The sequence below is a fragment of the Asparagus officinalis genome, chromosome 2, assembly GCF_001876935.1.
Source record: "Asparagus officinalis chromosome 2, Aspof.V1, whole genome shotgun sequence".
In the NCBI taxonomy this organism is placed as follows: domain Eukaryota; kingdom Viridiplantae; phylum Streptophyta; class Magnoliopsida; order Asparagales; family Asparagaceae; genus Asparagus; species Asparagus officinalis.
In genome coordinates this window covers 77,566,997-77,593,915 of record NC_033795.1, presented here as the reverse complement: position 1 = coordinate 77,593,915, position 26,919 = coordinate 77,566,997, and the positions used below count along the sequence as shown (strand labels likewise).

General features: G+C 40.0%; 4 protein-coding genes and 1 long non-coding RNA gene across 7 annotated transcripts; 3 read left to right on the top strand and 2 right to left on the bottom strand.

Annotated features, from left to right (window-relative positions):
* On the bottom strand, window positions 13,818–14,708 carry LOC109831358. The gene has a single exon (XM_020398688.1). The coding sequence runs from the start codon at window positions 14,706–14,708 to the stop codon at window positions 13,818–13,820; it is 891 nt and encodes a 296-aa protein (XP_020254277.1).
* On the top strand, window positions 16,186–18,338 carry LOC109831698. Of its 3 annotated transcripts, none has more exons than XR_002244529.1 (5): window positions 16,186–16,386; window positions 16,489–16,575; window positions 17,116–17,202; window positions 17,463–17,573; window positions 17,808–18,338. It is a non-coding gene; the product is annotated as an uncharacterized LOC109831698 (long non-coding RNA). The 3 variants fall into 3 exon arrangements; XR_002244528.1 differs by having other exon boundaries at window positions 17,751–18,338; XR_002244530.1 differs by lacking the exons at window positions 17,116–17,202; window positions 17,463–17,573 and having other exon boundaries at window positions 16,187–16,386; window positions 17,751–18,338.
* Window positions 20,005–20,823, top strand: LOC109829654 (probable mediator of RNA polymerase II transcription subunit 26b). The gene has a single exon (XM_020396704.1). It carries the CDS (start codon window positions 20,069–20,071, stop codon window positions 20,684–20,686), a length of 618 nt encoding a protein of 205 aa, XP_020252293.1. The 5' UTR covers window positions 20,005–20,068; the 3' UTR covers window positions 20,687–20,823.
* Window positions 20,744–21,870, top strand: LOC109831357 (cyclin-D3-1-like). Its single transcript, XM_020398687.1, has 5 exons — window positions 20,744–20,810; window positions 20,915–21,050; window positions 21,144–21,340; window positions 21,423–21,544; window positions 21,631–21,870. Exons 1-5 carry the CDS (start codon window positions 20,744–20,746, stop codon window positions 21,868–21,870), a joined length of 762 nt encoding a protein of 253 aa, XP_020254276.1.
* Window positions 22,887–25,869, bottom strand: LOC109831697. Its single transcript, XM_020399080.1, has 4 exons — window positions 25,846–25,869; window positions 25,569–25,730; window positions 23,888–24,169; window positions 22,887–23,818 (listed from the first exon to the last, which is right to left on the bottom strand). The coding sequence occupies exons 2-4, from the start codon at window positions 25,632–25,634 to the stop codon at window positions 23,642–23,644; spliced, it is 525 nt and encodes a 174-aa protein (XP_020254669.1). The 5' UTR covers window positions 25,635–25,730; window positions 25,846–25,869; the 3' UTR covers window positions 22,887–23,641.

Here is a 26,919-nt window from a genome sequence, read left to right as displayed (position 1 = left end):
CTTCTATTTCTTCTGAAACTACCCCTGCAATTATGGAGTTGACTGAATTTTCATGCAATGACAACACTCCGGTTATTCCCTAAGCTACCTCTTTGATCACGGAGTTGATTGATGTTGTCCTTGAAGCTGCTCCTGAAATTAAAACTCCAACTCCTCCTGAATTCACATCAGTGACTAAAAACATTGTTGATATTCCCCACGAAGTCCTCCCGGACCAACATGATACCAAACATGTTCTTGATTCAGTTCCTAAAGTGAGTCACTCAGATATCTGTATGGAAGTTGAATCCCAAATTGAGCATAGTGAAATAGCTACCATATCAAATGTCAAACCCCTATGCATTGTTCTGACAGTCACTCACACATACATTGATCCATTTTGGGAATATACAGTGATTAGGGACACAAGTTTGAGCACGAGTGTTTTTATTTCTTTTTTCTCCCATATTAAGCACACAAAAACATTCCTTCATACATTTGTTTGCATGTTCCTCACTATCACTGCTAAAAGAGGAAATATGGTATTCATATTAACGAAGGAACGCCTAATTATTCCATTTGATAGAGGACATCATGCATGTTAAATACTTTGTTGAGTTACATCCGCCATTGATCGTATTTTTCGAGTCTGCATTTCATATAGTCATTTGAGTTGATTTGCATCATTTTGTTTTGATTTGCATTGATCATATATCAGGGAATCGGTGATCTAATTTGAATAAATACATTGTTAACTGAAATGTATGATATGAAGTCAGGACATAATTTAAAACAGTTAATGATGATATTTGAGATGGTTTGGATTTATCCAGTACAGTTTATTTATAGCCGTTTAAGATTTGACATGATATTTATGAAGTTTTCCAACTCTTGAACTAATTAATAGCAACATTTATATTATCGATTTGGTCATAGTTCTATTTTCAATATTGAGTGATTAAGCAATTTACAATGTTATTGGCAGTCCACTGATATAAGCCTGACCCTAGTCTATTGTTTCTAAGAGTTTTTTCACTTTACCCTACTTCTATATATATTCACCCATGCAACAGTGAATTTTGATAATATTTTAGACGGTGAATTTATAATGCAATCTAGCTAATGATTTGAGATGCAGAAAAATAACTGACGGCAGATTAAGATGCAAACAGAGTATATTGAAGACGATAGGTTTCTGCAGCTAACTCGACGGAGTCGAGTTTTTGCCCACCCGAAGAGAATAATGAGGACAAGCTTTCATATTTGCTATTTGACTTTTGTTTTAGTAGTAGATTTGAATTTTGAATTGTAGGTGAGATTTGGTAGTTAATAATTATGGGAGATTTGAGGGATTTTCTATTTTGGTAGGATTTTAATTTTCGAATTTCGAATTTTGATCAAATTTAGTAGTTGAGTGATTTGAGGGAATTGAAAATCTATAATTTTTCTCTTTATAAACATTATTGTAATGAGAAGAAAAATCAATGAATTGAAAATTGAAATAAAATTGTGTTAGCTTATTTGGTGTGAAACCCTAAGCCTATACTGTTTCTTCTTTGTTTTCACCTCAGTCGACCGATCTTCCTCCTTTCCAAATCTATCCGTCAACTCCATCTCTCTATTTTCTCCACGAAAAAACAAAAAACCTCAGCCGCCTTCCCCCACGTCAAACCAACCAGCCCCCAAATCTCATCCCCTCTATTCTTCTCCTCTTCCACAACTCACGTGAAACCCTCCACCTATTCTCTCTCTTCATCCAAACACCCTACCCACACCTGTTACCCCCCGTCTTCTTCCAATCGTCGTCAACACCAAGTTCATCTCCAACTCCTCAAGCCGACTAACCCCCAGCCGCCCACAGTTCTCGTCAGACCCAACCTCAAGTCACCACCCCCTATCTACGTCCTCAGCCGCTGACTCCATCTCTCCTCTTCCTCCTACCTAATTGCCAGCCTCCGTCCCCTTCAACTCCCCTTCCCACGTCCCCTATAACAGCCATGCCAACACCTCCCCTCCTCCCCGTTTCCGCCAACTCCCTGTAGTTGTGCTGCTCGACAACTGCCACAAGCCCCAGGCCTTTTCTCCACCTCCTGAGCCATTGATCTCTGATCTTATTCTGCTATACCTATATCCTACAAATCATCACTGTGCTCACCTGGCGTCATCTCAGTCAGTACTCTAATGGATACAGTCTCATCTGGACTCTGTGGAGCTGCATCAATCTCCATCACCTACGATGTCTCCTCTATTGGGGTGCTCTCCACCTTATGAGAGCTGGGAGGCTTCAAGAATGAAGCCTCATCAAATATGATGTCTCTGCTCAGTACAATCTTCTTATCAACTGGATCCTAAAGCTTGTATCCTTTCACTCTATGCTTGAATCCCACAAATATGACCTTTCTAACTTGCGGTTTCAACTTATCAGTCTTCTCATGATAAAATATAGGGCACCAAAAAAATCTTGAGCTGATCATAATCATGTGCTAGCTCTTCCGACCACATCTCTATAGGGGTCTTTCCCTCAATCACAGATGAAGACAGCCTATTAATGAGGTGGCTCGCATATGAAAATGTCTCAGCCCAAAAGATCTTCTCCAAACCACTCTGCGATAACAAACATCGGACCTTCTCTGGTAAAGACTGATTTAATCTCTCTGCCACTCCATTCTGCTATGGTGTATGACTAACTATGAAGTGTCTCTTTATGCCCTCATCTAGACATAGCTGCTGAAAGGGGTCTGAAGTGTACTCACTGTCGTTGTCGGATCTCAACTTCTTGATCTTTCTCCCTGTCTGCGGTTCTAATCTTCTCTTTCACTCCACAAATATCTCTAGGACTTTACTCTTATGCTTTATGGTGTACACCCAACAACACCTAGAATAATCATCCACAAATATGATGAACCTATCAATATCGATCACCAAGTGATGCTGTCTTGGTGGGACCCTAAACATCTATGTGCATATAGTCCAAGATGCATGTCGTCCTATGAACGGTTGTCCTGAACTTTACTTTAGTCTTCTTGCCAAGAACATAGTGCTCATAGAAATCAATCTTCTCACTCTTAGCTCCCTTCAATAGCCCCTGCTTGCACAAATCTTACAGTAACTTTCCCCTGTGTGTGTGCCCCAATCTGTAGTGCCAAAGTCTGCTCGTACCCGTCTCTGAAACTGTTGAAGCTACTGGCCAATATCGGTAAGGAGCCTAACAAAATAATCTCCTTGTACTCATCTGATATCTTCTCATCCACATTCGCTAAGTCTGACAACAACTTTGTGTAGTTGTTCACATGACCTACAAGTGAGGTGCCCCTGGATATTTAGAATCTAAACAATCTTCACAGCAAAGGAAATCGATTCTCAATATTTTTCGTAAGATACTTGTTGTTGAGAATCTCCCACATCTTCATCATAGACGTTACGCCGATAACATCATACTTCAACTCTTGTTCCAAACAAGATCTAATCACCCCACAAGCATTTCGATTCATCTTATCCCATATTGCCTCATCATACTTCGGTGGCGTCTCGTGAGTCATAATCGTTTCTTCCAAAATTTGAGCATTCAAAGCATCCTGCACATCGCTCATCCACAACCCAAAAGTTGTTCTTGTCGTCATACTTCACAATACTAATCTTCGTATTCTAAAGTGCAATCTGAAAGGTATTCGTCGTAGCCTTGCTCCTTTCACCACTATCTCCTGTCATTGTTTGCTAACTCCAAATTGTAGAGAAAGAACACCAAGTTTTCCTCCACCCAAAACAAACCCTAGGTCTGAAACCCTAGGCTCTTATATCAATTATTGTGCGTCAGAGGAAGCGTGCGTACAAACCAAACAATTTGGCGAGCAATGAGAGGAGAACAACTAATGAGTGTAATTCACAAAAGAACGGTACAAATCAATCACAAACACAGAGATTTACGTGGTTCGATAATTGCCTATGTCTACGGGGAGAGGATAGGGAGATTTTACTATATGAAGGAGAAAACAACGGGTTACAACTCACACAAACTCTCAAAATAACCCAACCAAAGATCTCTCACTCCCTCACAATAATCTCGCTCTCAAAGTGCTCAAAAGTCTCACAATTTTCTGATTACAACTCTCCTATAACCCTAGAAAACGTGTTTTAATTTATATCAAAACACAATCCAAAACAGGCTGGGAATCAGAAAATTGTAAACCGGTCCAATATCCGTTATCAGCCGACTGATGATGCCTCATCAGTTGACTAGTGGGTGAGCATCGGTCGACTGATGAAGCATCATCAGTCGACTTGGCAGAATGATGGTTTTTGACCCTGTAAACAGCAAATGGTCAGTCGACTGATGATGTGTGATCAGTCGACTAACCCGCTTCTTTTCCTATAGCGCTGAATTTTTACATTTTCCATCAATTTGAATAATTCATTGCCATTTCCTACACTCTAGCTCAACCTTAGCTCCTCGGTTTCACCTACCAAGTTGTCTCTCTCATTTGCCTATAAAAAGAGTTGTGAAGTATAAGGAAATGACATAGGGTTAGAGAGGAGTTTTAAGTAAGAGAGAGATAGAAAGAATTAATTTATATAGAAAATTAATTTCTTTCTTTGTGTGATTCTCTAGTGAGGTTAGAGAGTGATTTTTTTTGTAATCTTCTCTTTTGTCATTAGTGAAGTTCTTTATTGTTCTCGCCCATGGACGTAGATCATACTGACCGAACCACATTAAATCCTTGTGTGTTGTTCTCTTTGTCTTCACTATGTTTATTTAGTGTTGTTATTCTCCACTCTTGTATACACATCTTCTGTGTCTATGAATCCCCCCACTGCAACAATATCAAAGCATATTCAAGGCTCATCTCTGCTTCTTCTACTCATTGCTTCATATTTTTTTATCAGTCTTCCTAGCTCACAGAGAGCACAGAGGATGTCGTACCCAAGGCTGCCAATGCCACAGCAGGACAAGCACCCCTCAGTGCTCTCTCCTGCCCATTGTACCCAATGCTTCATGGTCTCCCTTTGGGACACAAACTGAACAAGCCTAAGCCAAGCAGTAACCAGACATCTTCATACACTTCTAATGCTGCAGCTCGACGACAAAGTCTAGATTTTCAGAAAGTTGCTTTGCCAGATGATTGCCCGTACACCTGATCAGACATCCAATACAAATGCTCCTTCCCTCACCCAAGAAGAGTATCAACAACTTCTTAGTATGGTGAATAAGGATTTACTGAGGTAAAAGTGTGACAGAGATCAATATAGTAGGTAAAGCTCTTTTAGTGTCTGTCAGCCGCCTTTTGTTGACAAAGGCAAGTTAGGCACCGAAAGGTGCCGCTTTTTGAGAAAAATGAAAAAGATGATGGGTCCCACAGTAAAATATTATTAATGGCGGGTCCCACTAATAATATTTTATTTATGCATAGTGTTTCCCAAACACTATAAATAGGGCCCTAAACTCTTAAGGAAAACTCATCCCAGAAACAACTCCTCTTATAGAAGAGTAAGAGAAAACAAAGAGAGAGTTTGTGAGAGTTCTTGGAGTGTATCTGATCAAGAGAGGGTGTTCTCTTGGATCAATTCTTTTGGGATATAAAAGAATTTGGCGTCGTCGTTGCACCGTGGAGTAGCTCCGAAGGAGTGAACCACGTATATCTGTGAGTACTCTGTGTTGAATTTTGTGCCTTTATTTTGTGATTAAGTCTCCGTTCGAGGCTTTATTATTGGGGTGAATCCTAACAACTGGTATCAGAGCCTGACTTAGAGTATATATATCTGCTTATCGTATGCTCTGTGGCTGCCACTAAAAGTGGATCCTCCACATCAGAAAATAAGTTAGATTAATATTTACTCTTTTAAGGCATTGGGCACTATTCATGTGTACGACACTATTCACGTGTACGGTACTATTCACGGATACGATACTATTCACGGATATGGTACTATTCACGGATACGGTACTATTCACGAATACTGTACTATTCACGAATACGGGAAAGACGTAATCTTTCGCCATGGGATCTACAGTTGAAGACAACAGACTTCGAATTGAGAAGTTCGGCGGCCAAAATTTCAGGTATTGGAGGATGCAAATAGAAGACTATTTGTACCAGAAGGATCTCTTCCTACCCCTCCAAGGAGAGGCGGGGAAACCTGAGAAGATGGACGACGATAAGTGGAAGGTGCTCGATCGTAAAGCACTTGCCACCATCAGGCTCAACCTTCACCAGCATGTGACTTACAACGTCTCGCATGCGACCACCACCAAGGAGTTGATGGAGGCCTTGGAGGCGCTGTATGAGAAGCCGTCTGCTTCAAATAAGGTGTACCTGATGAAGAAGCTATTCAATCTCAAGATGCAGCAAGGAGCTCGCGTGGCGGACTTCTTGAACGAATTTCAGGCTGTGGTGCAACAGCTTGCTGCAGTAGATCTAAAGTTCGACAACGAGATCCAAGCTCTTCTGCTACTTTCTTGTCTACCAGATTCATGGGAGAATATGGTAATGGCGGTGAGCAACGCTAATGGCAATGACAAGATGAAGCTCGACACAGTGGTTGGGGCAATTCTGGATGAAGAATCTCGCCGCAAAGTCTCAGGAGCTGAGGCCTCTAGCAGTGGGAGTGCTCTGCATGTCGAGGCACGAGGGCGTGCACAGAAGAAGGGTAGGGGACGACGAGGCCAATCAAAATCCAGAGGGAAGTCTAAAGGGCCTAACCCGAATGGTTACGGTGAAGGGAAGTGCTTCAGATGCGGAAAGAAGGGCCACTTTGCACGGGACTGCAGAGTTACTGTTCAAGCATCAGCAGGGGATGATCGGGCTGACGGTGCAGCCAATCTCATGCACGAGACGGATTCGGATGCACTTCTCCTATCCCTAGAAGACAAAAGTGATGCGTGGGTCATCGACTCTGGCGCATCTTTCCATGCAACCTCACAACAAAAGCTGCTTTCATCGTTCGTAAAGAAGGACTTGGGGACAGTCTATCTTGGCGACGATCAACCTTGTAAGGTTTCCGGGAAGGGAAATTGTACCCTTAAGATGGAGGGCGGGACCACCTTGATGCTGAATGATGTTCGGCATGTACCAAATCTCAGACGAAATCTTATATCAGTCGGGCAACTGACTGACTCCGGTTACAGAGTATCATTCGAGCAGAGAAGCTGGTATATCAGTCGGGCAACTGACTGACTCCGGTTACAGAGTATCATTCGAGCAGAGAAGCTGGAAGGTGTCTAAGGGTTCCCTGGTGGTGGCACACGGCAAACGCGAGGGGTCTCTCTACATCGCCAACGGGAAGATCGACCACTTGCTTGCCGCAGGACAAGCATCATCATCATCATCCGTCGACTGCATGACTTGGCATCGACGACTTGGCCACATGAGCAAGAAGGGGATGCAGATTATGGCTGCGGGAGAGAGGCTTCCGGGTCTGAATAAGATCGATCTAACTTTCTGTGAGGACTGCATCCTAGGCAAACAAAAGAAGGTGAGCTTCAACAAGACCAGACCGGCTCCAAAACTACAGAAATTGGAGTTGGTGCACACCGACATGTGGGGACCTGCGCAAGTCTCATCTGTTGGTAACTCTCTTTACTTTGTCACTTTTATTGATGATGCTACGAGAAAATTGTGGGTGTTCTTCTTGAAGCACAAGTCAGATGTATTCATCATCTTCAAGAAGTGGCTTGCCTGTGTGGAGAACGAAACAGGCAATAAGCTGAAGTGCCTAAAGTCTGATAATGGAGGCGAGTATTGCAGCCAGGAGTTCGAGAACTTCTGCTCGTCCCGTGGGATTCGGAGACTGAAGACCGTCCCAGGCACACCTCAGCACAACGGAGTGGCGGAGCGCATGAATCGCACTATCTTGGAGCGCGCCAGAAGTATGAGGATCCACTCCGGATTGCCCAAGAGCTTTTGGGCTGAAGCTGTCAATACTGCTGCATACTTGATCAACCGCGGGCCATCCGCGGCTCTCAATTATGGGATACCTGAAGAGGCTTGGACCGGAAAGAAGCTGAAGCTAGAGCACTTACGAGTATTTGGTTGTGACGCCTATGTCATGACCAATCCTGCAGACCGGTCAAAGCTTGATCCAAAGTCAAAGAAGCTCTCTTTCATCGGCTATGGAGGAGATGAGTATGGGTACCGTTTCTGGGATCACGATGCGCGCAAGGTGGTGCGCAGTCGTGACGTCGTATTCCATGAGAATGCGGTGTACAAGACCAAAGAGGTGAGTGTGAGTCAGCTATCTCCCCCTCTTTTTCCAGATATTGCTGACAGTGAGGACGGTGGTGAGATACCAATCAGCATAGAAGACGGAGACCAAGAGAACATGCAGGATGCACAGCAGCAGGATCCAGCAGAGTTGCCGATCGCAATTCGCAAAGCTCCAAGAAATCCAAGGGTGCCAGAGAGGTACCTTTCCACCATGAATTACCTTCTCCTGACTGACAATGGTGAGCCAGAGAGCTATGAGGAGGTACAGCAGACCGACAAAGCTCGGGGCGAGTGGGAGTCTGCCATGGAGGAAGAAATGAAGTCCTTGATGAAGAATGGGACTTGGGAGCTCGTAAAGCTTCCAAGAGGGAGAAAGGCTCTTCACAATCGGTGGATTTATCGGGTCAAGGATGAAGCCGATGGACGGAGACGCTACAAGGCGAGGCTTGTAGTGAAGGGCTATGAACAAAAAGCAGGGATTGATTATTCTGACGTTTTCGCTCCCGTCGTCAAGTTGACCACGATCCGAACTGTGCTAAGCATTGTAGCAGTTCGAGATCTCCACCTAGAACAGATGGATGTGAAGACGACATTCCTTCATGGAGATCTGGAGGAAGAAATCTATATGCATCAACCAGTGGGCTTCGAGGAACGAGGCAGGGAGGGCCTCGTGTGTCGCCTACGCAAGAGCTTGTATGGCCTGAAGCAAGCTCCGCGACAGTGGTACATGAAGTTCGAAAACTTTATGGAGGAGAACGGTTTTCTCAAATGTGACACAGACCACTGCTGCTTCATCAAGAGATATGACGAATCCTATATAATACTCTTAATTTATGTTGATGACATGTTGATTGCAGGGCCCGACTTGGCCCGCATTGAGGAACTCAAGGGGCGTCTCTCCGAGTGCTTCGAGATGAAGGATCTGGGTCCAGCAAACCAGATTCTGGGGATGAGGATCATCAGAGACAGATCAGCACGGAGGCTGAGGTTGTCTCAGAAGGCCTACATTGAGAAGATTCTTGAAAAGTTTGGCATGGAGAAAGCTAAACCGGTGGGCTCGCCGTTTGCAAGTCATTTCAAGCTATCGAAGACCCAAGCACCAGAGACTGCTGAAGAGCACGAGTTCATGGCAAACATACCATATGCATCTGTCGTCGGGAGTTTGATGTATGCGATGGTGTGCACGAGGCCAGATATTTCACAAGGAGTGGGAGTTGTGAGCCGCTTTATGAGCAATCCAGGGAAACAACACTGGGGTGCGGTCAAGTGGCTTCTACGCTACTTGAGAAGCTCGTCCGACCGTTGTCTTGAGTATGGCGGGGCAGATTTGCAGCTAGAGGGCTTTTGTGATGCAGACTACGCAGGGGATATAGATTCAAGAAGGAGCACGAGCGGCTACATCTTCATCTTGGGTGGTGGAGCGATAAGTTGGAGATCCAAGTTACAGGATACTGTGGCTTTGTCGACAACCGAAGCCGAGTACGTGTCTGCAGCAGAGGCAGCAAAGGAGTTGCTATGGTTGAAGGCTTTTCTTCTCGAGCTTGGAGTAAGCTTTGAGAAATACTTCATCCACTGCGACAGTCAGAGTGCCATTCACTTGACATCCGGATGATGCAACCAAGAGTGGTGTGAAGATATGATCGACATTCAATCAAATCTTCAAGTGGGAGATTGTCAGCCGCCTTTTGTTGACAAAGGCAAGTTAGGCACCGAAAGGTGCTGTTTTTTGAGAAAAATGAAAAAGATGATGGGTCCCACAGTAAATTATTATTAGTGGCGGGTCCCACTAATAATATTTTATTTATGCATAGTGTTTCTCAAACACTATAAATAGGGCCCTAAACTCTTAAGGAAAACTCATCCCAGAAACAACTCCTCTTATAGAAGAGTAAGAAAAAACAAAGAGAGAGTTTGTGAGAGTTCTTGGAGTGTATCTGATCAAGAGAGGGTGTTCTCTTGGATCAATTCTTTTGGGATATAAAAGAATTTGGCGTCGTCGTTGCACCATGGAGTAGCTCCGAAGGAGTGAACCACGTATATCTGTGAGTACTCTGTGTTGAATTTTGTGCCTTTATTTTGTGATTAAGTCTCCGTTCGAGGCTTTATTATTGGGGTGAATCCTAACAGTGTCTACTGGTCCGGAAAATGGATCATTAGCATAGGTGCAACTGATCACATGACTCCGCGATTATACATTCTCAAAACCCCTTCAGCTACCAAACTATTTTTATATATCAGATTGCCTAATGGTTCAACTTTTCCTATATCTCATGTTGGTTCTGTTAGTCTATGCACCAACTTGTCACTTAAAGTCTATCTCGCACAAGCTATTAGGGCTGTAACTTGAAAACCGATAACCGAAAAATAACCACACCAAAACCGCACCATAACCGAAAAAAACCGAGAAAAGAAAAAAATCGCACCAAACCGCAAAAAATAACCAAAAACCGAAAGGTTTGGTGTGGTTTTGGTTTCGGATGTCTGGAAACCGAAACCGAACCGAAAAACCGATTGGTGTGGTTTTGGTTTCGGATGTCTGGAAACCGAAACCGAACCGAAAAACCGATTATATATATTGTAAGAAAATTATATTATTTATAGGATGTCTGGAAACCGAAACCGAACCGAAAAACCGATTATATATATTGTAAGAAAATTATATTATTTATAAATATATATAAAGAGGGGCAGAGCTCACGTTGAGGAATTTGCCATCTGTTAAGCTGGGGGTTGCTTGGAATTTAGCCATGTTCAATAGGTTGAAAGGTGATGCTAATTTTTACTGCGCCTTAAAGTAAATATATATGCTAATTTTTATTGAGCCTTAAAGTAAATATATATTACAAGAGCTACTAATGCTCCTGTACGGTTATAACCAGACACAACGAATATGTGTTTTGCTATTGTTTTGTTTTAGTTTTTCTTAATTTTGAGAAACCATTCAGGATTAGTACAGTTCTTTCAATTGGGAAGCAATTTTTCGGTGCAGGAGCTAAGGTCTTCTGACTATTGTTTGTGAAATCATGTGTCTCATGAAGGTTGTTTTTGCAGGTTTTTGGATTTTTGGTCATGGATTGGAGCTTGCTGCTGAACTTGAAGTTAGCTCTCATGGACATGGAGGCATCTATCATCTATATGTTTCTGCTATTCTAGTTTTTCATCGTTTTTTTTTATTTTAGAAAACTGTTATGTGCATGGCATTGTGGGCTGCCCTTTTTTATTTTTTTTTCTTTTCTTTTCTTTTCAGAAACGGTTATGTAATATGAGACATTTCTATTTTCTACTTTTCTAGACTTGTTTTCTTTATAAAATAACCGAAAAAAAACCGGTATAAACCAGAGAAAAACCAAACCGAATTAAACCGAACACAATTGGTTTATGAAAAAATAAGTGAAAAACCGAACCGAACCAAACCGAAAAAATAGATCGGTTTGGTGTTCGTTGTCACCTATAAACCGCACCATTCAAACCGATTAACAGCCCTACAAGCTATGGCATCAAAGGATGGGTCGCGCACCTGTTCCTAGACTCAAACAGATACAAGCTTTGAAGTCTTCTTTTGCGAAAAATCTAGATTTCAATTGTAATAATTGCACCGATACAAAATCACATTTTTGAATTGCTTCGTGTTGATTAATGGGGTCCTTATAAAACACCCACACACAGTGGAGGCAGATTTTTTTTTGTAACCATCGTTGATGGGTTTTCAGGAATTACTTGGACCCATCTCCTCCAATATAAGTCTCAAACTCTTTCCATCCTTAAGACCATTATTGCCACGATCAAAACTCAATTCAGTTCATCTACTAAGGTCATTATGAGTGATAATGGTACTTAGTTCTTCAACGAAGATTGCATTGACTTCCTTTCTACTCATGGTATTATGCATCAAAGGACTTGCATCTACACTCCTTAACATAATTGAGTGGTACAGAGAAAACATAGGCACTTGTTGGAAGTAGCCAGGGCGCTTAAATTTCAATCTCATTTGCCTACACAGTTTTGGGAGGGAGTACATCCTCACCGCAGCCTATTTTTATAAATAGGACTCCTACATCTTTTCTACCCGGTTTTATTCCATTCCATAGATTCTTCAACAAAACCCCCAGTTATGCTCATTTAAGGGTATTTGGTTGTCTTTGCTTTGCTAAAAATGTAAACAACCACGATAAATTCTCTCCTAGAGCCTCTATATGCATATTCATGGGATACCCCTCATGGGCAAAAGGGTTACAGATGTTAAATATTGAAACTCAAAAATTCATTGTCAGTAGGGAAGTAGTTTCTTTTTTTTTAGGATGTGTTTCCTTTTCAACACGTAGGCATTCCGGATCAAACTGTCATTCCGAAGCCTATCTATGAAAATCCTGATGATCATCCCTTACATACCACATATATTCAAGCCATGAAGGACCCGGAGTGGATTGAGGCTGTGGATCAAGAGCTAGCTGCCCTCGAACAAAATCACGCTTGGTCTCTGGCCACTTTGCCTGCAGCTGGTAAGAAAACTATTGGGTATAAGCGGGTTTACAAAGTCAAGCATAATGCAAATGGTTCTATAGAGAGGTATAAAGCCAGGTTGTTAGCGAAGGGTTTTTACACAAACTTGAGGGTTTGGATTACGAAGAAACTTTTGCTCCTTGCCGTTGTGGCCTCACCTCACTGGCCTTTATATGAAATGGATGTTAACAGTGCATTAATTTCTTACATAAGTCTCTCTTTATGGACTTAAAGCAAGCTTCGAGGCGGTGTTTTGCCAAATTCTCAGGCGCACTGTTAGCAGCTAGTTTTCATCAGTCCAAGACCTGATGAGGAAATAGTAAAGCTTCCATTGATGGTTTGAAATTATATAATGCTGGTAAGTTTCACATCAAGGATCTTGGAAGGTTGAAATACTTTCCTGGCATAGAGGTGGCTGCATCAGCAAAGGGTGTTTTTCTCAATCAGAGAAAATATTGCCCGGATATTCTGGAAGACACAGGAATGATGGGATGCAACCCTTCTCTTGTATCTGTAGAACCACAATGGAAGCTCAAGGATGAGGATGTAGAGCCTCTAAGGTCGCCAGATGCATATGGAAGGTTAATTGGCAGATTGATCTATCTAACCATCACAAGACCTGATGTATCTTTTTCGGTCCAGGTTCTCAGTCAATTCATGCATTCTCCTAAAGTTCCACAAATTTACCAAATGAAACCCCAAGAGACACTCGCACTCTCAAACAAATTGTGCATCAGTTAACCACTACACAGTTGAGGAATTCAACTCTTATTCTTGTGTATCAGTCAAAAACATGCACAGCTCAGTTAGTGAAAAACACAATCCAAAAGGGTGAAACGGAAATAAGATCGATGACAAGAAAATTATGTACCTCTATGAGTTCATATATACCGAATAAGGGAGTGCACAGAGAGACACACATAGAAAATATCCCAAAAAACAAACTTTATTTCCAGTAAGTCAAAGTAAACTATTGACAGGTATATAAACAATTACAATTACAAACATGACATTTCCAATGAAACTACTGACATAAGCTTTTTTGAGCATTTAGACCGACTTCTCTTCTTGTTTCCAGGAGTGCATATGCTGCTGATACAAAAGAATTCTGCTTCTGCTGAGTTTATTGCCTTCTCCTGTCTAGCAACCCAAAGAAACAAAATTATGTTTCGGCAACCTTGTTGCAAATTTATTAATATGACACCCTCGATTCCCCTTATGCTTCTCTTGCCTATTTTGCTGAACTGGTAGACTCTTCAGGTCTATCATCACGACCCTGCGCTTCTTTTTTATATTTTCAGCATCCTCATAGTTTTCTCGCAGCTTCCTCTTTGAAATCTCGAGCTTCTCCTTATACGTCAGGTCCTCAGGTTTGCCAGTGACACGAGGCAAAATCTTTGGTGAAGCCCTTTTACAGACTTGTATTGGCTTCAAGTTGGGGCTCGGTTCGTCAGTGCTCTTCTTTAGGAGAACTGACTTTGCTGGTTCTGTTGAAGCCGGATTTCCTGCTGGTTTCACAATTTCCTGAGGCTTGGTGATGGAGTTTTTCACCGTTCTCAACTGAGTTTTTCTGTGACTCGTGATGAAAGTCCCCTGAGGCTTGAGAATGGATCTTTTCAATACTTCAATGTTCTTCCCAGTTCTCTTTTGTTCTCTTCTGCGAAGGGGCCATTCATCAACCGTCCCGTTGAAGAAATTTGTGAGATCAAATGTCAAAGTCTGTGAAGCCAACAGATCACTGATATCAAACGGAAGTTCCTCCTCTCTAGCCCAATGTAAATCGAAGATTTCTCGCGTATCGGCCATCCATTTACTCAGAAGAAACTCCCAGCCCGTGACGAGAAGATGGGCGAATTTTCTGATTCTCTCACTGGTATCTTTTAAGAAGCATTTTACTGAAGTGGTGATGTTTGTGGCTTTGATGGTATCCACAGGGAGCTCCATCAACTGCAGCAGTCTTAGTGACTCAAATAGAAGATTCTCAGACTGCAAGGAAAAGAAATTTTTATCAGCTGAACTATTTATAACCATTACTGTACTAGAACAGATCAATATCTTCCCGAAACAACAACAAAACCATAAATTAATCTCGGTACAAAATAATTAAACCTGAAACTTTTACCATCTATCTATATTTACCCGGAAAAAAAACCTGAAACTTTTACCATCTATCTATATTTACCCGGAAATAAACCTGAAACTGATCTCTAATTAAGTTCAGGAATGAGTGCACGAAGAATAAATTACTTGAACCTCCCAATTATAAAATGTGTAATGCAATCAAAACTTAGTCTAATTAATAACTGGTCAATGCACGTAATTCGTCTTATTTCTAGTCTTAAACATTGCAAACCTATCGAAATCTAATAAGCCAAAAACAAAATCCTGCACAGTAACAAATTATCCTGATTATAAATAAATAAATAATTCTCAATCCTAAGCATTCCAAAACTATAAAAACTAAAGCAAACTCGAAATCCCCTCGGACCCATTTTAGAAGAATCCCAGTCAATCAAGAAACAAGCCAAAAAAGAAAAAGAATTCAACAAAGATGAAACTTACGTGTTCATGACGAGCATCAAGAAGCTTCTTGATCCTGAGCACCTCTCGAACGGTGTCGCTCTCTAGGGAAGGCAATTTATGCCCATACCCATTTACCCATCTGGCCCACCCATTATTTGCCCACTCAAAACCCACCCATTTAATTAAATGGGTCTAAATGGGCGGGTCCATTTTACATCTAATTAAACGGGTGCTAAATGGGCATTCTAATGTAAATCTTTTGGTGAGGCACATGACATATCCAAGCTCTAGGAATTAATAGTTGGAGGTTTTAAGCTTCTCCCACAAATGTTATGTATTTTAAAAATCAGTAATGATATCCCACAAATGTTATGTATATGCTGTATCTATCTGTTTTCATCTGGTTTTTTCTTTGCTTGTGTAGTACGTGCTTGAGATTGAAACCTGGCTGTTTTTGCAGCACAAGCATGGAAAGGGTGAGAGCTCAAGTTGTGGGGAGGAGAAAAAGGCAAGAGATGGAGGCACAAATGATACAATCCACGGGAATTATATAAGCCCATCATTGTTACTTGCTCAGCTACCATACTGTCTCATCAAACTATATGAAAACATACTTGATAAAGTTCATATCATAGACTTTGGTCCTGATCAAAGAGCTACAAGATAAAGACTAGGATTAGACTTAAATCTTGTTGCTTCTCTTACATATGGAGGTGTAGATGGGAAAAAGAAGATTATAATGACAGTGATCACCTAATCTAGATTATGGTGCAATAGATAGAAATGCCAAAAGCAGGAGACATTTTAGGCAAATAGCACATATGAAGGCCAATTGGTTTAGGAAGTTAAAGTTAAGTCTCTCAACTTTCTATCTGTTCATTAATGTATTATCAGAATCACAGGCATCGAAATTTCTTACTAATTTTCTCAAAATTCAAATGTTGATTGGTTTTTTCTGTTTTGCATTCTTGTAGGAAGACAACTAGACTCAGGGTTTTCACGAGAGAAAAACATCAAGACATTCTCTGTGAGTCAAGACACGCATGCCCTTGTGAGAAAAGAAACTAGAAAATCTATGATTGATGAGAAAGAATGTCTAGTGTACTTATGCAGGCAGTAACTTAAGATTTCATCGCAACGAAATGTATGGACAGCTGAACTGGTTCTTGGTTAGACGGGATTCCTTGTGAGTTGCCTTCTTTTTTTTTCCTTTATTGCTTTTTTGTATTGTTGTGGGCTACATATTTTATCACAAAATATTAATATTATTTTTTCTTATTAAATGCAGCTCTGGCAGACATTGAAGAAGGAAATTTATTAGTACATGATTTCAGTAATCTAGAGGTTTCTGAATCGGAAGGCGAAAGTGATTAAGGTAAGATTTTACTTGTTCCATGAAATTAGTGTACATCATAAACTTGCTTTTCTAATGTTGTTGGCTAAATATTGATTGTTGTTTTAATATGTATTTATTTCTCATAAGTTTATGTTTCCTGCCAAAAGTTAGAAATTCTGAAGTAAAAGGACCCCTGGATGTTGCCATTTTCGAATTTTGACAATTTGCAATTTAAGTGTGCATAATATGGCACAACCTTTATTATATAGAAATTCTGTAGATGCATTACATGGCACAAGTTTATGTTTTTGTGGTTGTCTTTGATGCGCGTGTGGTTGGCTTAAAGTCCAAGAGCACCACTTTGTGAGCTTGTTGTAGCTGGATCATTGTCCTTCTCAATTGCTGTCCTCTCCTTTGTGATAAACTGATAGTTGCCTTGCCATTTGCCTTTTTGTTTTCGGGCTGTCCTTTGCCTGTGTTTTGTATGGTAAAACAATTTAGAATTTTGCTTACTCATATACTAGGCATCCTAAGTTCATTTAGTTAAGTGGATTGTGTACTTTGATGTGTTTCCAACAGAGTGTCTTTGAGTTCCAGCACAATGTATGTGGCCGTTCTATATATGCCGAGGGAACTATTGATGCTGCCATATTTCTGTCGAAAAAGGTAATAGATAGCAATTCTATTTTCCTTATATTTAACTTTAATCTTTTAAAAACCATACTTTTGAGGGTTTTTTTGTAAAAGCTCCTAAACTTTCTAAATAGGAGAAAACTACCATGCTTTTTTTTCCACTAAAACACCATGACAGGCAGAGTCTAGGTTAAGTTGTCATGTGCTTTGTATCCGACATTTAGGGTGTTTTGTGAAATTTAACCAATCATTTTGGACAGTTGATCATTCTTGAAACTATTGTGCTCATGTAGGTGCAGTCCAAGGCTGATAAGAAAATATACGACATGATTGATGTATTGAGAGAAGGCAACATGCGATAAGTTCTACTTTTGACATTTGCTTTCTACAATTAATTAGTATGAGTAAGCAAAATTTTTGAGCTTTTGCCTCACTTTTACACTACACGTACAAATACCAAGAAGGATTTCCCTTAAATCATGAGATTACAAATATTAAGTTCTTTATATATTAATACAGTTCCCATGCAGCAAATGTTCAAAAATTGAACAATTAACCAAGTGAAGTTTCATGATTTTTAGTTGCATTTGGAGCTGAAGTTGCTGTTGTTGCTGATGCAATTCTTGTTGCTGCTGCAGCTGTTGAAGATGATGTTGCTCCTCTAACCTGAAGTTTCAAAAATTGCTCCAACTCTGGCATATACTGGTTAACTGACTGTTGATGCTGCAGAGAACCTTGAATTTGTTCAATAAATGGCACAGACGAATTCTGACGAGAAAGCAAGCGCTGCTGCTAAAGCTGTTGTTGGTGCTGCTGTTGCTGCTGCTGTTGCTAAAGTTGCTGAAGTTGCTGAAGCTGCTGCTGCCGAAGCAGTTGTTGCTGATGCTGCAGAGAACCTTGAATTTGTGAGCTAGTAGTACGTCTATAACTGCAGTTATTTTGGTTGATTTTGGTTGATTCTGTAATATGTTTATACTGTTTCCTTGCGTTGTGATTATTGTCAGTCGCAGCATTGTCAATTTGGGGGCTAAGATTTACTTTCTCGTAAAATCCCTCTCTTTTGATCTTTGTTTCCTGGTCTTTTCTTTCTTCTGTCATGATCCTGTTCATGCCTGAACATTTGAAAGATGGGAAATAAGTAGACTATGGTTGTGCTACTATTTTGTTTATAGACGAACTTACTACTCTTCTAGTTTATAATTAATAACTGGTCAATGCACGTAATTCGTCTTATTTCTAGTCTTAAACATTGCAAACCTATCGAAATCTAATAAGCCAAAAACAAAATCCTGCACAGTAACAAATTATCCTGATTATAAATAAATAAATAATTCTCAATCCTAAGCATTCCAAAACTATAAAAACTAAAGCAAACTCGAAATCCCCTCGGACCCATTTTAGAAGAATCCCAGTCAATCAAGAAACAAGCCAAAAAAGAAAAAGAATTCAACAAAGATGAAACTTACGTGTTCATGACGAGCATCAAGAAGCTTCTTGATCCTGAGCACCTCTCGAACGGTGTCGCTCTCCTCATCGATCTCGTCGAGAAGCGCGCTGGCCTCTTCATCACAGCCGTACGTGCTCTCTGATTTCTGCTTCATCTTCTCTATTTCTTTCTTTCTTCTCTATTTCTCTCGCATTCAATATATATTAGCTTTTGTGTGTTTTTTTTTTTTTTTTACTTTAGAAACTTATGATTCCTGGACCAACTCGGATTAAGTAACAAAGTGAAGCCGCGTTGATTTGGAAAGTTTGCAGTCCGCGTAGGTTTAGGAGTTCATGAAATAGATCGTTTTATTATAGGAAACACTTGATTTCGAGCCACTTTCAAATTGTGGATAGCGGGTTCACTTGATTTAACCCAAACCCGCTTTGGGAAACCTTGATTGCTCGATCGCTCGCGCAGGTGTTTTTACATGCGCACCCCTCGTGTCATTCGTATTTGCAATTTAACCCCCACTTTTACCAAATAGGATGCGACTGAGTAAACCAAATGATTTTTACTGTTTTTATATGTTTTTTTCCTCGTACATATGCTTTGTCGAAACTGACCGAAATTTTAAACAGGGGTTATTCGATGTTAGTCCATTACATCTTTAGTAATTAGATATTAGTCCGTCAAATCCGCATATTTTGATATTATAATTGCTCAAAACACTTAAATTTTAAACACCAAGTAAATTACCCTGATTCATTCTTAAACCCAAACAGTTTTATTTCTACCTATAAACCGAAACAATTTTTAATTACAGAAAAAAACCTAAAATTTTTAATTGCATAACACACCCTCAAATTCAAAATTTTCAAAAAAAAAAAAACACCCTAAAAGTTTCAAACCAACAAACAATACACTGAAAATCTAGGAATTACTTAACAGCCATCGGATAAATTTGAAATTTGCACAAAGCACCTTAAAAGTTTCTAGAGCTGCAAGAAACTCTGCTCAAAATTTTAAAATTTATTAAAAACCCCAAAAAGAATAAAACTTTTTATCCAAGGCCCCATGCCCTGACCAATAGGCCACTTGCAGGGAGGTTAACTCAAAAATATATCACTTTAAAGAGTAATGCTAACTAAAATTATATTTGGAAAGATTCAAAGATTAGACTGAAGTCGGATAGCAATTGATCAAAACGAATTTGACCCGAATCCATTTTAGCAAACAATATTATCGTTATTGCTCAATTGCCAAATTGTTACTGTTAGAATTTAGAGACGGTTAGAGACGGTTAGAGACTCCCAAGTCCTACTCTGAGTAGGCTTCAGACCAAACCAAGAATAAAAGCAGAGCATGCGCTACTAAAATTAACACGTCCAACCTGAGGGCAAAAAAAATTCAGAGAAGAGAAAAGAAAAGAAAGAAAAAAGAAAAAAAATTTAAAGGGAAGGTGAATTAGCAATGGAGGTGGAGGGAGCACGGGAGAGGCGAGTTCGACTCGTCATCAAGAGCGGAGGAGTAGTCGTGGCGAGATCTTGCCGCCTCTACGCGGTCAAAGATGATCCAGCTCAAGAGGAGGAGAAGAAATCAGAGGAGTTACCGAGAAAACGACTTCGCCTCAACGGTGAGGGCTCAGCGCCTACGGAGGCTGCAACACCACAGTACTCTACCGCCGCAGATGTAACCAGCTGTGCAGCCAAGAATCCGATGGAGAATTTGAGGAGAAAACGAGTCGAACCAACTCAACATCCTCGGCAGAGCACTAAACAAGCACCATCCCGTCCTGCTGATAAAACTGACGTCAAGATCACTGAGGAATCACGATCTCCTCCTGCCGATAAGCCTCCCGTTCAGATCGCGCAGAATCTATCACTTGGTGAGAAGTTCGAGATTACCAAGAGAAAGCTCCACCAAAGTTATCAAGAATCCAACAACGCGAGGAAGCAGCGGAGCGTCAAAGTTTTGGAGGTGGACGAGTTACCGAAGAAACAAGGTATCAACGAGGAGAAGTTGAGGGAGAAGAAACGAGCACTGATGAAGAAAAGAATCCACATGCCAAGTTTTCGTTTGAGACGGTGAGCGAGGATTCGATATCGTCATATATATATACGTATGTATATATACTTATTGTATTAGATGCAGTCTTTGTGTAAGAGTTTAAAAAATGTTGTAAAACTTTCCCGCATTAATGTGGAAAAGGGCTGTTTGCATTTGTGGTGGAGTTATTTGAGTAAAAGTTAGTTTCTTGATTCAGTTTCTAGCTTTTCTTTAGTTATTCTGGCTGAATATATCAATCACATTGAGCAGACTCTTGCTCAGGATGCCAATTGCATGCGCTGGTAACCGACACCATTTATGTGAATCAGTTACTCTCTGTGGCTTGTTTGTCTTTGGCTGCCAAGACGGAGGAAACTGAAGTCCCTTTATTGCTTGACTTACAGATGCGTTGAATATTCCATATGAACTATTCCCTAGGTTGCAATATAAGACTTTTTCACTTAATTATGAAAATTTTATGTGAATTAAATCAGGTTAGCGAATCGAAATATGTTTTTGAAGCTAGGACTATTCAAAGAATGGAGCTTCTTGTTCTGAGCACTCTCAAATGGAGGATGCAGGCAGTCACCCCTTTCTCTTTCATAGACTATTTCCTTCACAAATTCAATGATGACAATTCCCCAACCAAGCCATTGATCTCTCGAGCAGCTCAGCTAATATTGAGCACCGCTAGAGGTATAAAATCTTTGTTCACGTCCATACGATAAATTTGTAAATAAAGTACAATTTATCTGAATTATGTGAAACTGGAATGTAGGAATCGAGTTTTTAGCGTTCAGGCCTTCTGAGATTGCAGCAGCATTTGCAATGTCAGTATTGGGAGAAACCCAAATGGTGGATATTGAAAAGTTTTCATCCTTTTGCAACAATGTAGACGAAGTATAATCTCTGTAATTACGAAACGTTTTGTCATAACTACCCAGGTTTTTAGTTGGTTTATATGATTATATTTTGGTTGGTTGCAGGAGAAATTGCTGAGATGTTATGAAGTTGTACAGGAGGTGATACTTATGAAGAGTATGGGCCTAAAGAATGCAAGTAGTCTATCAATTTTCTCTGTGCTGAGCCCAAATTGGGTTTTTGATGCTGGATGCAGCTTGACCTATGACAGTAAGGAAATGGCCGTCGATACTCATGAAAATTCGAAGTTACAGTCTTTTCAGGCTGCAAACCAGCATGAATTTTGTCTCAAAAGAAGATTTTGAACAATTCTGTAACAAATTTACTTATGGACTATGGCATATCCAGGCATGATTTAGAGATATTAGCAGTCAATTTTCAGTTAAGTCCAACTTTTATCTTATTATTACGTATCAGTCCAAAACATGCACAGCTCCATAAGCTAGAGTCTGACAGAACACCTGACAGGAAAAATAAGTATTGAGTATTGGCTTTTCTTAGTTTACCTTCTAGCTATTACAATAAAAATATAAAGGATTAGACTAACCTCTTACCTTCATTTCTTCATTCCTTAATATCAGTCTAAATTGTTGTTCAATTATGACAGGAAGCTCTTCCGTAGTTTTCCCTTTCGAGGATGAAAAAACTCTCTAGACTGCTCCATGTTATAACTTGTATACAAAACTGTAACACATCATTAATTAAGCAAAATATAAAATTACATTCAAAATTAATTACTTTACAGTAATTCCGTTAATAAACCATCATAATATGATCAAATGATTCTTGTAAGCATCTTTATTAGAACGGTTTCACCTCTAAGATGCATTTGATATACAAAGTACTGAACTTATTCCCTTCCCTTTATCTATCAAGCCAAAGGAACATAATTAATTTTTGGCAGCATTGTTGCAAATTTACTAAGGTGACACCGCCCATTCCCATGACGCTACTCCTGGTTATGTTGATCTGTATCAGAACCATTTTACAACCAGTATGAACCCTCTAACATTCTAAATTGATACGATCCAAAATATCAAATTAAATAAGAAAACACATTAAAATATTACACAATTAAACCCCAAAAGGCACTCTCACTCTCAGAAAAAAATTGCGCGTCAGTTATCCTTTACCAAGTTATATTAGGTTGAGAAATTCAACTCTTACTTGTGTATCAGTCAAAAACATGCACAGCTCAATAAGTGAAAAATGCAGTCGAGAAGAGTGAAACAGAAATAAAATAGATGACAAGAAAATTATGTACCTTTGTGAGTTCATATATACCGAATAAAAAAGTGCACAGAGAGGCACACAGAGAAAATATCTCAAAAAATGAACTTTATTTCCAGTAAGTCAATGTAAACTATTGACAGGTAAATAAACAATTACAAATTACAAACATGACATTTCAAGTGAAACTACTGTCATAAGCATCTTTATTTCCAGTAAGTCAATGTAAACTATTGTCAGGTAAATAAACAATTACAAATTACAAACATGACATTTCAAGTGAAACTACTGTCATAAGCTTTTTCTGAGCATTTAGACCGACTTCTCTTGTTGTTTCCAAGAGTGCATGTGCTGACCTCTGCTTCTGCAGAATTTATCGCCTTGTCCTGTCTACCAAGCCAAAGAAACATGATTATGTTTCGGCAACCTTGTTGCAAATTTATTGATATGACACCCTCGATTCCTCTTATGCTTCTCTTGGTTATGTCGCTGCACTGGTACACTTTTCATGTCTATCATCACGACTCTGCGCTTCTTTTCTATATTTTCAGCATCCTCATAGTTCTCTCATAGCTTCCGCTTTGAAATCTCGAGCTTCTCCTTATACGTCAGGTCCTCAGGTTTGCCAGCGACACGAGGCAAAATATTTGGTGAAGCCCTTTTACAAACTTGTGTTGGCATCATGTTGGGGCTCAGTTTGTCAGTGCTCTTCTTTAGGAGGACTGACTTTGCTGGCTCTGTTGAAGCTGGATTTCCTCCTGGTTTCAAAGTTTTCTGAGACTTCGTGATGGAATTTTTCACAGTTTTCAACTGAGTATTTTCCCCAGTTTTCTCCACACTCTTCGGTTAAACCTGTAAACAACTTTTAGTTTCACTTGGTAGCTCATTTCTATAACTCATGATGAAAGTTTCCTGAGGCTTGTGAATGGATCTTTTCAATACTTCAATGTTCTTCCCGGTTCTCTTTTGCTCTCTTCTGCTAGGGGACCATTCATCAACCATTCCGTTGAAGAAATTTGCGAGATCAAACGTCGAAGTCTGTGAAGCCAATAGGGACCATTCATCAACCATTCCGTTGAAGAAATTTGCGAGATCAAACGTCGAAGTCTGTGAAGCCAATAGATCACCTATATCAAACGGAATTTCCTCCTCTCTAGCCGAATATATATCGAAGCTTTCTCGGGTATCAGCCGTCCATTTACTCAGAAGAAACTCCCAGCTCGTCACGAGAAGATGGGTGAATTTTCTGATTCTCTCACTGGTATCTTCCAAAAAGCATTTTACCGAAGTGGTGATGTCTGTGGCTTTGATGGTATCCGCAGGGAGCTCCATCAACTGCAGCAGTCTTAATGACTCAAATAGAAGATTCTCAGACTACAAGGAAAAGAAATCTTTATCAGCTAAACTATTTATAACCATTCCTGTACTAGAACAGATATCTTCCCTAAACAACAACGAAACCATAAATTAATCGCGGTACAAAATAATTAAACCTGGAACTTTTACCATCTATCTATAATTAAAAGCAAAAACCTGAAGCTTTTACCATCTATCTATAAGTAAATGCAAAAACCTGAAACTGATCTCTGAGTTCAGAGATAAGTGCATGAAGAATAAATAACTTGAACCTCCCAATTGTAAAATGTGTAATGCAATCAAAACTTAGTCCAATAACAGGTCAATGCATGTAATTCATCTTATTTCTAGTCTTAAACATTGCAAACCTATCAAAATCTAATAAGCCAAAAAACAAAATCCTGTGCAGTGACAAACATGAACCACAAACCTGAAACTTTTATATCATCTGTAACTAAGAACAGAAAGCTAAACTCTCTTAGTTCCAAGCACACAAAGAAATAAGAAGGGTTATCTGCATATATACCCCTTAAGTCATGGGTATTTGCAAAACTACCCCCAAATCTTTGCATTTGCGAAGCTATACCCCTCAGCTCATCAATTTTTGACGGGTGGGAGGGGGGGGCACCCTAAAATCAACAAATCATCAACTTGATGAGTAAAAACTTGACTATGTTGTTAATAATTTACACTGCAGTTGCATACTAGCCTATTAAAGTTGATAATTCATTGATTCGGAGGAATCCTTTTCCGCAATTGATGGCTTGAGGGGTAGATTTGCAAATACTGAGATATTTTTGGGGGGCTAGTTTTGCGAATGCCCATGATTCAATAGGTATGTTTGCAAATAACCCAAACAAGAGAAACGAACGATCCATCAACAAATTTGGTACTGTGGCTGAGATGATTGCATGAAAATAGTTTCATGATGCCTTTTCCATGGAGAAATCGCCGGCGTACCTATTACGTTATGTGTTATGAAATCTCTTATGATCATAATATTTCTTGGAAGCAAAATAGATCCATGGTTACAACTTTGGACCTACATTTAGGACGTAATTATCAATGCAAGAGGTATTATCCAAAGTTGAGTATGTCTGGTTGAACTCTTGAGAAGATGGTCGGGACATCTCCTTGGATTGAATGTGAGGTATAAGGCTATAGAGATCTATATTCAGAAATTGTGGAAAGAAATTGGCAATCCCCAATTTTACTTACTAAAAGCTGGAATTTTACCAAGCAATAGCTCGCAAAAAAAATATAAAATAACATAAAAATCAAACACGGCGTTAGGTAAGACTACTACTTTTAATCTTTAGAGATTAGAGATGGACTTCAATGCTATAAATTCAATAAAGAAACAATAGAAAAAACATCAAATAATGAGCAAAAAAATCAGCCAGGATAATAATCTCACCTTAATTTCCAATGCCTCCCAATCCAATCTGCGCTTCTGATATTCTACTAGTAATATCTTCATCATCGTCTTCTTCCATCGTCGGAGAGAGGACTCCACTGTGAGAAAATTGTTATTTACTGATGAGAGGGAAACAGAGAGTTGTATTTTTCTGTGAAACTTCTACAAAGGCCCAATGAAGAGAGAGCAATTTAGATATGTAAAATATCACCATTTCAAAACAACTTAGTTCGCATATAATTTAGATATGAAATTAAAACAAGAGTTTCGATTCGACCTTATGGAGCAGACGGCGGATCCGTCGTCGCGTTGTAGAAATCGAGAGAGAAACTGGAGCGGAGGCTAGGGTTTTCTAGTTGGGTTTTGGGTTGGTTAGCGGTTACGGGTTTGGGATTTTGGTATTTGGATCCGAATTCTTACGTTTATTAAATTGCTCAGGCAGCGGAGGAATCACGCTGACTGTTGCCGTTGTCGGGTTTGATTATGTAGCCTAACTAACTAATGTTTCCTAAAACTCAATAATAATAACTTACCAAATATGGCAGCAATTATTTCCAGTAATAAAGGGAAAAATTACTGAACCAACCAACTCAATAACTAATCTCGAAGTAGATCGTTTTAGGAAACATTTGATTTGGAGCCACTTTCAAATCATGGTGTTTTTACATGTTCACCCCTCGTATCATTCATATCTGCAATCCCTCCAAAATGCATAACTTTGCGAATTTAACCCCCAATTGTACCAAATAGGACGCTTTCTCGTTTCACATGGTGTCCAGAGGATCGCTGGGGGCATGTAGGATTAAACCAAATGATTTCACTTTTTTTTTCTATGTTTTTCCTCTTATATATGGTTCGCCGAAACTGACTGAAGTACGAACGCGAGGTTCGTCTGAAGTACGAACGCGAGGTTCGTCTGAAGTTCGAACGCGAGGCTCGACTGAAGCACGAACGCGAGGTTCGTCTGAAGTACGAACGCGAGGCTCGACTGAAGTACGAACGCGAGGTTCGTCTGAAGTACGAACGCGAGGTTCGTCTGAAGAACGAACGCGAGGTTCGTTAAAAAATTGAGCTTGACGCTCACCTGAGTTGAACGCGAGGTTCACCTTGGAACGAACGCGAGGTTCGTTAAAAAATTGAGCTTGACGCTCACCTGAGTTGAACGCGAGGTTCACCTTAGAACGAACGCGAGGTTCGTTAAAATTGAGCTTGACGCTCACCTGAGTTGAACGCGAGGTTCACCTTAGAACGAACGCGAGGTTCGTTGAGCGCGAAGCTCGGTTAAAATTGAACAAACGCGAGGTTCGTTTGAGGTAACCACCTCCTTAATTTTCGCCATGAACCCTTAGGG

Coding starts and splice junctions, on each gene's coding strand:
- LOC109831358 (XM_020398688.1), bottom strand. CDS start 14,708: ATGGTTATAAATAGTTCAGCTGATAAAAATTTCTTTTCCTTGCAGTCT.
- LOC109829654 (XM_020396704.1), top strand. CDS start 20,069: ATGGAGGTGGAGGGAGCACGGGAGAGGCGAGTTCGACTCGTCATCAAG.
- LOC109831357 (XM_020398687.1), top strand. CDS start 20,744: ATGCAGTCTTTGTGTAAGAGTTTAAAAAATGTTGTAAAACTTTCCCGC. Junction 20,811..20,914: donor CATTAATGTGGAAAAGGGCT/GTTTGCATTTGT, acceptor CACATTGAGCAG/ACTCTTGCTCAGGATGCCAA. Junction 21,545..21,630: donor TTTGCAACAATGTAGACGAA/GTATAATCTCTG, acceptor GGTTGGTTGCAG/GAGAAATTGCTGAGATGTTA.
- LOC109831697 (XM_020399080.1), bottom strand. CDS start 25,634: ATGATGAAGATATTACTAGTAGAATATCAGAAGCGCAGATTGGATTGG. Junction 24,170..25,568: donor GGGAGGCATTGGAAATTAAG/GTGAGATTATTA, acceptor TTTTCCTTGTAG/TCTGAGAATCTTCTATTTGA. Junction 23,819..23,887: donor CACAGACTTCGACGTTTGAT/CTCGCAAATTTC, acceptor TCGACGTTTGAT/CTCGCAAATTTCTTCAACGG.